This window comes from Chanodichthys erythropterus, chromosome 21 (genome assembly GCF_024489055.1).
Source record: "Chanodichthys erythropterus isolate Z2021 chromosome 21, ASM2448905v1, whole genome shotgun sequence".
In the NCBI taxonomy this organism is placed as follows: domain Eukaryota; kingdom Metazoa; phylum Chordata; class Actinopteri; order Cypriniformes; family Xenocyprididae; genus Chanodichthys; species Chanodichthys erythropterus.
In genome coordinates, this window is record NC_090241.1 from 30030702 (window position 1) to 30048288 (window position 17587).

General features: G+C 36.4%; 1 protein-coding gene across 1 annotated transcript; it reads left to right on the plus strand.

The window, feature by feature from the left end:
* Positions 1-6828: 6828 nt before the first annotated feature.
* Positions 6829-10689, plus strand: oxtrb (oxytocin receptor b). Its single transcript, XM_067373280.1, has 2 exons — positions 6829-7750; positions 10463-10689. The coding sequence occupies exons 1-2, from the start codon at positions 6829-6831 to the stop codon at positions 10687-10689; spliced, it is 1149 nt and encodes a 382-aa protein (XP_067229381.1).
* Positions 10690-17587: the final 6898 nt, after the last annotated feature.

Genomic DNA, 17587 nt, shown 5'->3' on the forward strand with positions numbered 1-17587 from the left:
TTAGACAATCTTTTTGTGAAGGTCAAGATAGAAGGATTTGAATGTTTGGATTTTCCTTTCAGTAATTCTGTTAATTCTCAGGCATAAATTTATTTTCAGCTAGAGGTGAAAATGTCAAGTAGGATGAAGGATTGGTAGCACATAATTCACTGAGACACATTTTTAATTGTTAATTAGGGTAGAGTGGGGGAAAACGTCCCCCTTAAGGAAAATGTGACATTACAGTGAAACAAAACATAAATGTGACTAGAATTGCCATCCTGGTTTTGAGTGAGTATGGCAGGAGTTATTCACCAAATATTAAAATTGCTCAGCCTTCATAATTAATTCGTATTTTGACTGAAAATATTTTTGTACAAAGGGGGCGTTTTGCCCCAGCGGTGGGGTAAAACGCCCCCCAAGGTGGGGTAAAATGCCCCCTTTTCTTTACCAACCAGTTTGCTTCATAGATCAACAGCAAAATGAACAGACTAGTTTTTAATCTCTAAAAGTAAAAGGCAAGTCATGTATCAACATGTATAGGCCTATATATTTAATATTTTTAATATTTATTTGAGGAATATCCAACATATCCAAATTTTTAACATTTGATAATTGATGTATTTGTTCACCACTATCACCAAGACAAACAGAAAACCCTAAATAAATATTAAACTTATAAATTTGTATATTTATGTAGTAAAATATATCCAATAAATGCATTAAAAGCCACCCAATTTCATTGGGTCACCTAACCACCTAAGCCAACTGTGCTATCAAGCTAGCCTAATGTTCACTTGAGGTAATTTTTATTTTATTTTCTTTAATTTTGTTTAAATATTTTTATTTTACCACCTAGTTATACTGCATTAAAGGAACACTCCCCTTTTTTTGAAAATAGGCTAATTTTCCAACTCCCCTAGAGTGAAACAGTTGAGTTTTAACGTTTTAGGATCCATTCAGCCGATCTCTGGTTCTGGCGGTACCACTTTTAGCATAGCTTAGCATAGTTCATTGAATCTGATTAGACCGTTAGCATCGCGCTTAAAAATGACCAAAGAGTTTTGATATTTTTCCTATTTAAAACTTGACTCTTCTGTAGTTAAATCGTGTACTAAGACCGACGGAAAATAAAAAGTTGCGATTTTCTAGGCTGATATGGCTAGGAACTATACTCTCATTCAGGCGTAATAATCAAGGAACTTTGCTGCCGTTCCATGGCTGCAGCAGTGCAATGATATTACGCAGCGCCCGTGAGCCCCTGCTTACACAGGGAACGTGCCTTGCAACCATGGAGACATTTGTGAGAGACGCTGCGTAATATCATTGCACTGCTGCAGCCATGGAACGGCAGCAAAGTTCCTTGATTATTACGCCTGAATGAGAGTATAGTTCCTAGCCATATCAGCCTAGAAAATCACAACTTTTCATTTTCTGTCGGTCTTAGTACACGATTTAACTACAGAAGAGTCAAGTTTTAAATAGGAAAAATATCAAAACTCTTTGGTCATTTTTAAGCGCAATGCTAACGGTCTAATCAGATTCAATGAACTATGCTAAGCTATGCTAAAAGTGGTACCGCCAGAACCGGAGATCGGCTGAATGGATTCGAAAACAGTAAAACTCAACTGTTTAACTCTAGGGGAGTTGGAAAATGAGCCTATTTTCAAAAAAAAAAAGTGGAGTGTTCCTTTAAGTGTAAAACAAAGGATTTGATAGACAGAAATATGTTATTATAGTAATTATGATAGAGAGAAACTATGCCCTCTGGGGGGCGTTTTACCCCTCAGCGTAGGGGGCGTTTTACCCCACAAGCTACGACTTTTTAAAAAAATGTTTAATTTTTAAAATATAATTATATTCCTTATAAATAACATATCCTCTCAAACTACAGACTTCACTATTCATCTATCAAACATCACTGTGATATCCTGCAGAACAATATTCTCTTAAACACTTGTTTACTAATATCTGAAAATTATAGCGCTTGCCATGTAATCCTCTTCTCTTCAAATACTTCGCTGGTGTCAGCTTCTCCAAGAAGATTTGTTTATCCCCGTTGTCAAACGTAGTGCATAGCAACAGTGAAAATGTATATTGACTACCTCTAGTGCTTATTTTGAGAAAAACAGGTGGGGGGCGTTTTACCCCAGGGGGGCGTTTTCCCCCACTCTACCCTAATAGCTCACCAAGGCTGCATTTGTTTGATAAAAAATGCAGTAAAATAGAAATAGTGTGAAATATTATTATGATTTAAAATAACTGTTTTCTATTTTAATATATTTTAAAATGTAATTCATTCCTGTGATGAAGAGCTGAATTTTCAGCATCATTAGGGGCCGTTCACAAAAGAGTGTTTTTTCTATTCCAATGCGCTACTTTCTCATTGTTTTTCTATGTAAACACGTGCTTGACGGATGTACGTAACCCTTATATGGAAGGCCAAAAGGTTCAAAAACACATGAAATTAAACACATCAACAACCCGTGAAATATGCGCAAACAACGTGGATTTAACACGTATTTCACGCATTGTTGATGTGTTAAATTTCACATGATTTTGAACCTTTTGGACTTTCATACCGTCTTTTGCAGCACCTCGCACATAAGCGCTGTGTTTTAAGACGCCGTGTCAAGTTAAAAGAATTTCAGCTTTTACACGCAGCGCCGCTCATCAATGTCAGTTCCAAAACAGTGGACCAATCAGAAGAACTTGGAGGTGGGGCAAGCGTTGCGAGTTGGCATGACAACTGTTTTATATAATGGCAACATGGCGGAGGAGGCACTCATTATTATCTTATTTTCGTTTTTCCATGTCAAAACTTGTATCTGTAAATTCTGCAGTTTGCCTATTTCTATTATTTCTGTTATTGTCATTATTGTATCACGTCTCAAAGACGTGTCTCGAGACTCTTGCGTTCTATGCTGCGTTTTTTTAAACCAATCCTGAGCGCTGCATCACGCGTTTTTAGACGCAAAGAAGCGTTCCATATGTGTGAACGGCCCCTAAGAATTTCAACTTTTACACGCAGCGCCGCTCATCACAGTCAGTTCCAAAACAGTGGACCAATCAGAAGAACTTGGAGGCGGGGCAAGCGTTGTAAGCTTCTGTTTACAGTAGGCATGTGGCATTACAGTGGCATGACAGCTGTTTTATTTGACGCAACATGACGGCGCAGGCGCTCATTATTATCTTATTTTCTTTTTTTCCATGTCAAAACTCATATCTATCAATTCTGATGTTTGCCTATTTCTATTATTTCTGTTATTGTCGTCATTGCATCACGTCTCAAAAGCGCGTCTCGAGACCCTCGCGTTCTATGCCGCGCTTTTTTTAAAACCACTCCTGAGCACTGCAACTCGCGTTTTTAGACGTAAAGACGCATTCTATGTGAATGGCCCCTTACTCTTCAGTGTCACATGATCCTTCAGAAATCATTCTAATGTGCTCAAGAAAATGTCTTATTATTATGAATGTTGAAAACAGTTGTGCTGCTTCATATTTTTGTGGAAACCGTGATACCATTTTCTCTCTCTCTGATGAATAGAAAGTTTTCAAATTATTTTGTAACATTAGAAATGTCTTTACTGACACTTTACTGAATAAAAGAAAAAAAATCATAATAATTTTACCCACCCCACACTTTTGATAGGTAGTGTTATATAAAGCTATTTTGTTCAGATCTTGCAAATTGTAGATTTTGAATAGAAAATTTGAGTTGAGTTCAGTTGACCTTGAGCTTGAAGATGAAATGTTCACGCAACCAAACAATGCAAACCACCGCTATCACTTAGTGAAGGTTTTCACAGGTAATGTGTACAAAAGATAACATTCTTTCATAGATGGCATACCAGCACTGCTGCAGATCTGTTGTCATTTTGGCATAATTGGGGAGCAGTTCTCCCAGAACACAGTGTGTTTGAATACAACAGTTAAACAGTGTTAAAGGGTTAGCTCCCCCAAAATGTTATTAATTCTGTCATTAATTACTCACCCTCATGTCGTTCCAAACCTGTAAGACCTTCGTTCATCTTTGGAATGCAAATTAAGATATTTTTGATGAAATTCAAGAGGTATATGACTCGTCCATAGACAGCAATTTAACTCTTTCAAGGTCCAGAAAGGTACTAAAGACATTGTTAAAACCGTCCACATGACTACAGTGGTTCAAACGTAATTTTATGAAGCGACAAGAATACATTTTGTGCGCAAAAAGAATACAAAAATAACGACTTGATTCAACAATATCCTCTCCTCTGTGTCATTCTCATACGTTGTTTACGTCCAGCGCTTCCAGGTTCTACGTCAGAACGGCGACTCATTATTGGCCGGCTCCTGCGTCAGCATAACACGCATGCGTCGGGCTGCTCATGCATGCCCAGTACTGAGCTGGCATTCGGACAAAAACACGGAAGCCTTCAATGTACTTACTGCGGGTAATGACAGGAAAGAGAAGAGTGTTGAATAAAGTCATTATTTTTGTTCTTGTCGCTTCAAAACCTTAAGTTTGAACTGCTGCAGTCACATCGACTGTTTTAACAATGTCTTTAGTACCTTTCTGGACCTTGAAAGTTTTGATAATATTCTGGACGAGTCATATACCTCTCAGATTTCATCAAAAATATCTTAATTTGTGTTCTGATGATGAATGAACGACATGAGGGTGAGTAATTAATGACAGAATTTTTGGGTGAACTAACCCTTTAAAGCTCACTCTTGACCAAAATAGAGTTGTTTTGAGTCAGCTAGCCGCCTGTTGTAACTCTTTAGTCAACCATTATCATCATGTTGGAAATTCATGCTGCTCTTTTCAGCAGGATACTTAGGATGACGGTGCAATCACAGGTAGTGCTAATCAGCGGTTTAATTACTTGTTCTCCTTGTTAAGGCTCATTGCAAGAGTGAGATCATAATTACTTTTCATTCAGTGCAACTCATATAATTTATTCAAATTGCCTGAGTTGGTTATGTACTGTATAATTGTTTTTGTCATTTCACTAACAAACAGGGCGAATTCCTGGGTGATTTCTACAAAGGATTCTCATAAATGTATTGACAAAAACACATGGAGGTGAATCGGAAGGGGTTACATCCTCCATTTGTCAGGAAAGAAACTGTTTGGTTGGGAACTCTTTGAATTTCTTTTTCTCTGCATGAAAACAATGTTCAACTTCCGAAACTTTGCTAAATAAGGAATTGATTTGATTTGAATATTATTAGCCTTGAAAAATAATTGGAGCACAGTAGCACTGTTAGTTAAATATTTATTTCTAGCAGGTAACCTTACCAGACATGTTTCTCGGGCCATTTTTTCTCTCACTGTTTTAAATTCAGCCGCCGTGGAGACCAAATAAGTGATTATTCTGAAATGTCATTAAAACCCAACTTGACTGTCAATCTTGGTTTGGGTTTGTCCACTAGGAATATTTTAATCAATATGTATGACCGGTTATCCATTTTAATCAGTGGCTGTGGCAAAGTCTAACACAAGAAAACAGTGGAAAGTGTGCTGAAACTCTTACAGTATCACAGTATGCATCTAAAATGGATTTATTTTCAACTGGCAGACTCCTTACTGTACCTGACAGGGCATTAAGTGCAGGGGCAGGATATTGCCCCTGAAAGAAGCAAGCCATGCAGCAAGTCAGGAGGAAAATGTTGGTCAGAAACAATGCAAACGAATAGTGCAGTGGAAAATGCAATGAAAGGACAGAACTGAACATGAGATACATGAAAAAGAAGCAGGGAATCAAAGGGATGAGATAAGCCTTTTTGAATTAACGGGTCACGTAGGTACACACCTTAAAGTCCTGGCTACAAAAAAAAAGCTTTTGAATTTTTCCACCATTATCGCTCAGGAAAAAAAGATACAGTTCAATTAACACTTTTCTGACAATGTGCCCTAAAAAGGCATGTTGCCAAATTGCCACATGTTTGCTGCTTCTTGTTTCTATAAATATCTTCATGGTAAAATACATTGGATATTGCAGCACAGCGCAAAGGCACTCAGTGGTAGAAATGTGTAAGTGCAGGACAAATCCACGGTGCACTCGCATATAACTGTGCTCTGCTTTAAGATTTGTGCAGACAGAGCTGCTGTATCCCATAGAACCCATAGGAGAAAGTAAACGCTGCAGTTTTGCAGTACATCAGTAGCTAATACTTCCATTTCAAACCCAAGGCATACAGAATGGATCTCTCCCGAAATACATTTCAGGTAGGTTTTTTTTTTTTTAAACTGTAAATGTCACGATAGTACGAATATCTTTATATTCAATATCTTTATATTCAAATATTAATGTATATTACAGCCAACTGGTGTTGGTATTTCCTATTAAAATTCCAATTTAAAAGCTGTTAATAATAAATATTGTTTATTATATGCTCTGTGTTAAAGAAAGCGCCGATTGGAAACCTCCCAAAGGAAGTCAAAACCAAAGGCCGTTGTTTTTTTTTTTACATTATGTTTACATGTATGTTGGCAATGTAAGTCTAAATGGGTGTATCGAACATTCCATTAACCACAAAAGTTAGTCAGTGCTCTCCTGACGGTGAAAAGTGTTTTGTTTAAACGGTTTTCAAGATAGTTTACATAGCTAATAAGGACAATTTGGGTTGCGCAAGACGAACCTCAACAGATAGCGACTTAAAAATTGATATTTATCTTTAAAAAAATATGATTTTAAACATCTTAATTAACGTTTATTTTGCAGTGAACTGGACCGAATTTTTATCATCGACTTACAGTGCTAATTGCACATCATACCTGCATCCTTCTACACATGTGTAACGATATATAGCGCGTGAGTGCCGCTACAACAGCGCGCTCATCCGCGCATTTTACGCACAATGGAGAGCTTGCTGAAAGACGTGGTTCTCTGGCAGTTCAACGACTCCTGGGCGAATTCAAGCAGGGGAAACGACAGCAGAGGCTTGAACCAAACAGTAAACCCTCTCAAGCGCAATGAAGAAGTGGCTAAAGTCGAAGTAACCGTTCTTGTGTGTATTCTGCTGCTGGCGCTCGCCGGCAACGTGTGCGTCCTTGTGGCTATCCAGACGAGTAAACACGGTCAATCGCGGATGTACTATTTTATGAAACACCTGAGCATTGCTGACCTGGTGGTGGCGGTTTTTCAAGTTCTCCCCCAACTTATCTGGGACATCACCTTTCGCTTTTATGGACCAGACTTTCTATGCCGTCTGGTGAAGTACCTACAGGTGGTTGGCATGTTCGCGTCCACCTACATGCTCGTGCTGATGTCTATAGACAGATGTATGGCTATATGTCAGCCTCTACGATCCTTGCGCCGTCGTAAGGACCGTTTTTACGTTTTGGCCTCTTGGATTATAAGCCTGCTCTTCAGTTTACCACAGGTTTACATCTTCTCTCTCAGAGAAGTGGGTGATGGGGTTTTCGACTGCTGGGGGGATTTTGTTCAGCCCTGGGGCGCAAAGGCTTACGTCACATGGATTAGTCTCACCATCTATATCATTCCTGTAGCTATTTTAAGCGTTTGTTATGGACTTATAAGTTATAAAATATGGCAAAACTTTAAGCTGAAGACCCGACGCGATCAATGCCTGTCGCTGACCCCGCGACCAGCCAAGGGCATCGTGCTCTCCCGCGTCAGCAGCGTCAAGCTGATCTCCAAAGCTAAGATCAGGACGGTGAAAATGACGTTTGTGATCGTCCTGGCTTATATTATCTGCTGGACGCCGTTTTTCTTTGTTCAAATGTGGTCAGCCTGGGATCCAATGGCTCCAAGAGAAGGTTCGTTGCAATTCTGTTGATCAACAGGTCATAAAATGTGTCGAATACGTGTTGTGCATAAACGTTGTTAATGAAATGTATTGTTATATCACTAGTAAAACATCACTTATATCAAATTACATATGTAATACAATTTATTTTAAAGAAATATAATACTAGCACACTTTTCAAGCGAATATTTAAACAAACAAAAAATACTTGGGTTGATATTTGGCTGTCTAATGCAATGAAAATTATACATTTTGAAGTGTCCAGATGTTCCAACAGTCATGGAAAACATGGAAATAACAGGGGAAATCATGAATATATATTGTATACAGAAATTTCTAAATTTATTTTTAGTTATGCACTGTAAAAAGGAATTGATGGTTTAACTTGAAAAAGTAAGTTACCGGGTTGCCGGTAGTTCATTGAAATTAAAAATGTGTGTTAATACAATGAAGGTGACTGGTCTAATCAACAGAAACTCAAAATATTATGTTATCTGAACCACATTAATTATCTAAGTTGTGATAACTAACCATGAAAATTATTTTTACAATGTGCTCATATTCATAAAATCTTTTTTTTTAAAACCCTTATAAACAACTGGTATGACATCAATTTCATTGGGAACCCTGGAATACTTGTTGGCCCATGAAGGCAGGCCTTGATCTTGCCCTCAAACAGTAATAAAAACCATTTACATCCATATAATCTGTAGGTTATGCAACTTTGGTCTATGAGTTTCAAATAGCTTGAGTAATAGATTATATGGCAATACAACAAGATGCTTTGTGCTCTCCATCGTAATGGTATTCTCCCCCACTCCCCTACAGTCATATCTTTTTAGCTTCATAAAAATTGTGCTCTAAAACCAACTGATAACCATTCCCTCAGAATAAAATATAGACAGAGGAAGATTTAAAACAAAAACAAGTCTTGGAATAGCGGTTCAAAGCTTAAACACCCTCAGGTGGTTTTGGTAAAGTAAATGTAGCGTGACATCAAAGGAATCCTGCCTTATCCTGACTAGATCCTTAGGAGTGTAATTTCCATGTAATTTCATAACATAATTTGTGAGGAGGTCCTGTGCTGTTATCAAACCCTCAAGGCCGAAATGAAGACACCTGCAAGGTATCCATATGCTGCATATTTTCTTTTTCCACCCCTTTTCTGTATTACTTCTCCACAGTAAGGTTAGAGGGGTGAAAATTAGTGCAATCTAAGTTACTAATCAAGATGCTAAATGCGTAAAAAGTGGGCTGCGAAAGATTACATCGAAAATGTGGATTCAGAGTTTGAATTTGAATTTAAAACCTGGAAATGAACAATGGTTTTTGAAAAAAGAAAACAAAGAAACTATTTATACTTCTGCACAATTTTTTTTTTTTAGGAATGCACAATGGAAGTATATTTTCACTAGTGTTCCCAGACTTTGTAATTTAAATGTAAACAGTACAGAGGTTTCAAATCATGTTTAAAGGAACAGATGAGAGATTTTATTAAAATAGACTGTCTTATGAAACACTGTAATCAGATGATACTTATGCCTTCTCAATGTCTGGACTTTAAATTTATAAAAAAAATATTATATAATAACCATCATAGCTGAAATACAATTATCTAGGACAATACATTTAAAATAATCTCTCCAATAGGCATTGAAAGGACATTTAGATGTTAAAATCTCACATAAAAAAGCTCATCCAAAAATGAGCTACTTTTATCATTATATGAGAATTTTATCATTACTTATTATTTTTATCATTACTATGCTCATGTCTTTCACAGTCTGTGAATTGATTTTTTTCCCCTGTGAAACGGAATCTGCATGAAGCCCTTCTTTAATGGCAGATTATATTGACCATGGTTTTTCATTTTTGAGTGAACAATTAATTTCATTGATAAAGGTGCACATCCACCCCCTATCCATATTTATCAATCCATCATGTAAACTTTATTTTAGAAACAATTCTAAATGATGTTGTCGTTTTTTTTTTTTTTTTTTTTTTTTGAAAATGACTCCGTTTGCAGATCTTGGCCCGACAGAAACTCTCACTCTGCTGTCTTTGTTCAGTGATGATTTTCAGAGCATTGACCGTGTAATGAATACACAGATTTAGATGACCATAGACATCATTGTCCATTTCAGTTTATTAGCCAATAACATTATGAAACCTTAGGAAGAACTGATTTTTATGCCTCTTGAGAAAGATTTTTCTCAGAAACATTATTAAAAGTTATGGCAACATTTTTCAATTTTAGGACTTGGATTATGGTCCTATCAGGGTACCAGCTTCTTCTTGCTACTAGATAGCAATTTTTTCCCCCCCATTTATTTCACATTGTGCCACCAGCAATTTTAGAGCATCAGCTTGGATATAACATCTCACAGAAAATAAGTACTGTACATGATAAGTAAATAATGAGATTAAGTTTTGCCTTTGGTAAATAATGTCATCAGAAACATTTTAAATACAGTAAATGAGTGGTATTTTGGTGGTGCAAGATGAAATTTGAGCAATTTTTCCTTGTGCGATTTAGTCAGTGTCAGTATGTAAATCTTTATAAACAGGGCTATCTGTCTATCTATCTAGGCATAGTATGGAAAATGCATAGATTTTACATAATCTTTAGTACAATTTTAATCAAGTACATAATGTTCATATTTAATAGTCTCATGATTTGTGTGTTACTAACCTTTTCTTTTTTTAATCTTGTCTCTAATAGCTATGGCATTTATCATTGCAATGCTTCTGGCCAGCCTCAACAGCTGCTGTAACCCCTGGATCTACATGTTTTTCGCTGGTCATCTGTTCCGGGATCTCATGCAGCACTGTCTTATGGCATCACACTGTGGCTGTAAGAGGCAATGGAGATCTAAGAGCCAATCAAGCACTGGTGTAATGAGGAACACGGGCAGCCAGAAGAGTGTGACACAGACCTCTACTACATGAGAGAAAGCTGGAATACCTGCAGTTCATATAACTATCATGGACTGAACACTAAGATAACATAAGCTAAGGAATCATTAATATGATTTTTACAAGTGTGGTGCAGACCTCAGCTACATTAGCCATGCAATCCTCTTCAGCCTAAAATGTATCTTTACAAAAGTAATGCTTGACGTGTAGCAGTCAGGAGCCATTTACATCTATATATCCATGCGTTCTCCAAACCGCTCAAGGTCCGTTCACACCAAGAATGATAAGTATAAAGATTCTGATAACTACATTAGCGTCCACACCACTGGACGATATAGTTCTGTTTATTAAGTTTTGTCGTCTGCCGCTTTAAAAGCTCGAGCTCTTTATATGTCATTGTTTTTGTTATTCACCATGTGGGAAAAAAATTGTTTTGAATGTGATTCCAATTATATTGCTTCTCTGTGCCATTATTGTTGTAGTTGTAGGACTATTCTTTTATATTTAGAATGATTTTTAGAACTATATCTTTATTGTTATCATTATAGTTATCATCCTCGGTGTGATCAGGCCTTTATCCTCTGTCGGGTCACGAGAGCAGTTTACCTTTGTACGCTTAAACAAACAGTTCACAAAAAAATGAAATTTCTATCATTATTTACTCACTCTCATGTCCTTCTAAACCTGTATGCTGTACCTTTTCTGCAGAACACAAGAATTTTAACACAATGAACAGAATTTTGCTTTTGGATTAAATTAATTCTATTTAAAAGCGTTTAGATATATAAAAGTTGAGGTAATGGAGGGACGCTGGATGGAGAATTCTCGCAGCGATTAGGTAAGCGGCTGTTTGTATCTTGCATGCATGAGTTATGAAGCTCCTGGTAAACTTAACAACTCCATTAAACTGTCTGAGACCTGGTTCAAAAAAGTCTTTGATTTCAGACTTTATATTTTCAGATCAAACGTTCTGGACATATGTAGTGACTATTTGAATAAAAATCTCTTGAAGAGACCAAAGCCACTGGTCATTTCACAGTTAACAGGGAGAAAAGGACATTTAAAGTTTAACTTCACTTTTTATTGTTACATTGTCTGTATGTAACAAGACATACAGACAATGTAACAATTTCGCATTTTTGTATCTCCATCGGACAGTTGGATCAACAGAGGATTATTAACAGAACAGTTATTGTAACGGTAGCTTTTTAATCACTGAAAATTGTATCGTTTTTTGTCTACTCTTTAAACAACATTATGGTAAAAAAAATGGAACACTATGGCAACTGCTTTCTTACCTGTACACGAAAGTAACTCACTCCCACTAAACATTTAATCTTTGAATTCACAACACAAGTTTGTTAAGAAGTATTTCCTTCTAAAGCAAGGTTGCATTTGACTGGTAAGCATATCCATGGTGGGAGTGACATTGGACTGGAACATGCTTAGTGCATTATGGGTATTGAAGTTTTCGGTTACACTTTACAATACGGTTCATTTGTTAAACATTAGTTAATGGATTAACTAACATGAACTAACAATGAGCAATACATTTGTTACTGTATTTACTAATCTTTGTTAGTGTTAGTTAATGAGAATACAGTTGTTCATTCTTTGTTCATGTTAGTTCACAGTGCATTAACTAATGTTAACAAGCTTTTAATAATGTATTAGTAAATGTTGAAATTAACATTAACAAAGATTAATAAATGCTGTATAAGTGCAGTTCATTATTAGTTCATGTTAACTAATGTAGTTAACTAATGTTAACTAATGAACCATATTGTAAAGTGTTACCAAGTTTTCTCTTGTCAGGTAGCACCCTTTTTTTTTGCCTTTCTATTGTAGGCAGCCACATTTTATTGAAAACTACCCCTTTAACCAAGTAAATACACTGCAATGAAATACAGCTTTTGACCTGTTGATTGTATCTTTCTTCACTTTTGCCATATCAGCACATTTCATTCTAGTATATGAAGGTATTAACCACACTTTATGAAGTACAGTAAGTAACAAAAATCATAAATTCAAAATGATCACTTTTTCTTATTGTGTGTGAAGGTGTGTACAAGAAGGAATAACTTTTTGTTTTTATTTTTTGAAGAAGAACAGTTCACCCAAATTGAAAATATTAACTCATTTGTGAATCACAAAATCAAGGATTTTGAGTAACTTGGGTGATATATTTGTCTAAAGCCATGCAATAGTTTTCCTTATAGGAACAGACATGTCAAATGTCATTTGCAGTCGCGTTTGTTCAAACCAGACGTGTCGTGAGTTTGAATATGCACACAAGTGAGATCTAAGAGCTATAGGGGTTACAGTACATGCATAACATCTTAAAGCTTTTGCAAGGATTTAGAAGACTTATATATATAGTGTATTACTCGTATTGACTTTTAGGGTGCCTTCGTGAAGCCTGACAACATCATGTAACACAATATGTTTTCTTCATAAAGTATAGAAAAGAGTAACTCAGAGATTAGAGAGAAGGCATATGATTTGGATGTGAGGGTAAGTAAATTATGAATTTTTTTGTGATATTCCCATGTCATTATTTTGACTGTAAATAAGACTGTCACTGTGATTCATTTGAAAACAATAAAATCTTATTTATTAAACATCTTTGTGTTATAACAACTGTGGATGTGGCTATGAATGAAAATGATCAGTTGTTGATGGAAACTATATATGCTTCTTGTATGACAACCTTTTCAGCTGATTTCAAATTTGAACACTCACTGACAAAACAATCAATTTCAAATTTTAAACCAGGCATGGAGCATCAAAGAAGTCATTCCAGTTTTCTTATACCAATGAGAAGATGTGAGCCCACATAAATAAGAGTCAATTATTCTCATGAAACCAATCAGTTATTTTTCAAGAACGGAAGAATACAGCTTTCTGTTTGTTGAAAGAAATGGCATTGCCATGCAATTAAAACTGGGATGAAACAAGTCACGTATTTGGATTTGGAAAAAATTTTAAACTAACTTGGTTCATTGACAACCTGCACTTTTTAATTATAAATTATCTAATATAACCACTTCACACAAACCCATAAGTCATATTTTCAAAGTCTAACTGGGGATGGAAGCACATTAAAACCTCATTATAAATCTGTGAATGTACTAAAAGTTTAAATTGAAGGAGTTCATTTGGTAAAAATCAGATTAAGCAATATTATAAATTATCTGACAGATAATTAGACAAACTTTTGAGCCAAATGATGAATCGTCTGTCACAGTATATGATTTCCAATCTCTCTCTCTCAAAAAACTGTCCTGTATGGCCTAAAACCTCACTGATTACAAATGAATACATACTGACACCTAGTGTTTCAAATTTTTTTACAGCAAGTTAAAAAAAAACAAAAAACACTCCTGTTCAAATGTTTGGGTTAGGTAAGATTTTTCAGTGTTTTCAATGAAGTTTCATTCATATGCTTACCAAGGCAGCATTTATTGCATCAAAAATACATAAAAACAGTAATATGATGAAACATTTGATTTCTTTTTATTTTCAATGCTGAAAACAGTTGTGCTGCTTTTTGTGGAAACCGTGATTATTTGAAATGGAAATCTTTTATTAATGTCTTTACTGCGACTTTGTAATGCATCCTTCCTGAATAAAAGTATTAATTTCCTTTAAAAAAAAAACTTACTGACTCCAATGGTAATATATATTTACAGCCTACAGCCTTTTTTTAAAAACACTATATCAATGACTATCTGTCTAGCCACTTAATTTATTTCACCTTCACTGTGTTACAAAACTGAGTTCTTTTCTTGACTGTGGCATTATGACATTCCTCTTCTTTTTTGTTGAAACTGTGGCCACTGTACTGCTTACATTAGGTTGAACCCTCTGTTCTCTGTTTCATAACATGATTAATTAGAGTAGCGCTCATCTCATTTGAGCCTCTTCAATATCGCTCCCTCTCAACACTCCTCTTCTACCCTTCCTTTCTGCTCACGTCTCCTCTTGCTCTTTCAATGCCTACCCCTCTCGCTCGCCCAGCTTCCTACATCTCTGCTATTTCTCTCCCTTCATCTCTTTTCCCTCCTCCGCTCTTCACCTCTTCCCTGTCCTTTTCCTCTACCCACTCCACTCTTCTGAAATATCAAAGTTGCTGCCTCCAAGTTTTAAAAACACACAAAGAGCAAGCTAGGACATCTTGCCTATTTTTACCACACCTGCATTGATGCTTAATTTTCTGTCATGTCATCTAAAGGTATGTTAAAAGATACAGTACAATTTACCGAAATCTGTATATATCGTGTAAACGCTTACTCAGTGTTCAACAGTGGAAAGACGTCAATAAAAAAGCTGGTAAACAAACAAACGTAACGTCACATTTACCTCAGTGACCATAAACTCATTAGTCAGCTAGAAAAATTAACTCTAGACAGGAGCATTTAGCTAAATATATGCACCATATTACGTATTAATTATAACTTTTAATGTTCTTTAATAGCCTATATAAATAATGCATGATTGAATAAATCCATCAAGTTGACAGCCACCATTTAAATGTTTATATTTCAAAAAACGAATTGGAGTAGAAATAATTTTAAAGTTGATTTTAACCTACAATATTAATGTAGTACCAATTGATCCATGTATATTTTACAGCATTAATTGAGAGATTTTTTTTCTTAAGAAAATTTGCCATGTACTGTACCTTATATACAGTATATCCAAAATAACTGATATTGAATCGAATTGCATAACTATGATGACAGACTGGCAGGAAATGGTGCAAAACAGAAAACAGGATGATATTGTGACATACTGGTAAGCCTCATCTTTCCATTACTGTTAATAATAGCTGCAAAAAATGTGCATTGAAAATTGCCAGCTGACAAACCCCCGGGAACGCGTTCATGGGGCCCCCGTCCCGGAGATTTGTTTAGGGCCCCCAATAACCTAAACACGCCCCTGTTCACACTGAGCTCGTTTGCTGCGGTCCAAGCCCGGGCGTGATTGTTCCAGGTGCCCCCCGCAGAGTTGGTCCGGTTTCACACTCAAATTGATTCTATCGAACCCTGGTGTGTTTCAGGTAGCCTCGGGTTCGGTACCCGGATTCGCATGACAGCTTTCACATTAGAGATTTTTCATGCGAACCGCGTTTTGTCGGGTTTTGTCGTCATAGTCGCGGCTTTGCCACAGGCACCAGACGCGTATCTTCTCGCAGTCACAGCAGATCGTTTGTGTGTGTGACGGAGGGATTCCCGCCGCTGTTTTGATTCCTTTACACATTTTAAAAGCTCTTCACGAGTTCCCAGCTGGCTAAAATACCACACAGCAAAATCTCTAGAGTTAAATCAACTCTTCTCAGAGTACATATGGTCCCTCTCTAAATAGTGTTAAATAACACTAAAGCAGAGTTAAAGTTAATGAGATAATTAAGCAATTAATTAAGTGATGATTGAGCATTAGTGATGAACACCTGCTGTTAACAAGCAGAATCACTGAAGAAAAGAGAAACACGAGAACTACAACTGACTTCAGTCACAGCCTTATTAATTGCTTAATTATCTTATTAACTTTAACACTGTTTCAGTGTTACTTTAACTCTATTTAGAGAGGGACCATATGTACTCTGAGCAGAGTTAATTTAACTCTGGGGATTTTTACTGTGCATCATATGCAGGCTACACACACACAACAAACGCATTTATCTCAGCACATAACATTGTTTTGGATGTTTGGTAAGTTCTGTCTCAAAATAGGCAATAAATCATAAAAACCGACCAATCAGGTTGTGACGCACCCCTATCTGAATGCTAATTGATTTGGATCAGGATGAAATGTTTCTTTTCTTTTTTCTTTCTGGTCCGGACCAAACGAACCGAACTACAAGTGTGAACGCACAATTGCCTTGAGCGCTAATCGGACCAGAACCAAATGTTGTTTTTTTTCCGAAACGGCTTATCGAACAAGAAAAAATGTAGGGTGGGACTTAATTTTGCCCAGTGGTCATTGATAGGACGGCTGGATCATTATGGTTTGCTGCTGCAATCTCATGTAAATCTCAATTTAAGGTAATTAAAAGTCTTCAGTGACTTAAACAGAATAACAAGTGCATAAACGATCATTTTAAGGCGTCTTATATTTTGTGGATGGAAAAACAAATCGCGATATTCCCTAATGTGATTTTTAATGTGAGCGCTGCATGTTTTAAAGTCAACAGATGACATTTCAAAATAAGAGTCCCGCTGTATTTCAAAGTAATCAAAGTCAAGTGGTATGTATACCAATAGAGTGCCCCAGGGATGACGCGTTTTTGTAGGCAAAACCCGGAAGCGAGTTAGCATTTTAGGACTTCTGGTTCCAACGCCGTAAAGTCTATGGGTTTTTTGAATGGGTTTTTGCTAAATCGCCTGAAATAAGGTCTGTGGTTAACAAAGCCTCTAAATACTTTCACGTTTTGATCTATGACATAAAACACACCAGTTATAACCCACTTGTGATTTTTTAAACTTTTACTGTGTCTTAAATTCGGCGGTTGCTAACAAATTGCTAAAAGGGACTACTTCCTTTGGCAGGGACTTTAGACGTTATCATTAAAAACGGGACATTTGGACAGCATTTCTCATGAAAAAGTGGATAAGTATTCATACACAGCACATAAGTATTCATACACAGCACATATAATCAGTGAGCATGTTTTTAAATAGAGTTGTTTTCTAAATAAAGTTTGAGGACGCTTGGTGGTGACGACGTTGATACGCGACCATGGTGTGCTGTAGTCCGTTTATAGCCTACTGTTAGCCTTTTATATCTGACGACTTTATTTAGGCTTCAAAATCTATAAATGTTGTGTCAACTTGTAAAGATTATCTTGATAGACAAAACATGTAAGTGTCATAACCCTTTGTTAAACACAGAGCTTATTTTCTGCGATTTTCCAAAAGTCTATGGGAAA

Excerpts from the sequence above, each read along its gene's own strand:
- oxtrb (XM_067373280.1), top strand. The coding sequence starts at position 6,829 with ATGGAGAGCTTGCTGAAAGACGTGGTTCTCTGGCAGTTCAACGACTCC. Across the intron at positions 7,751-10,462 it reads TCCAATGGCTCCAAGAGAAG|CTATGGCATTTATCATTGCA; the intron begins GTTCGTTGCAAT and ends TGTCTCTAATAG.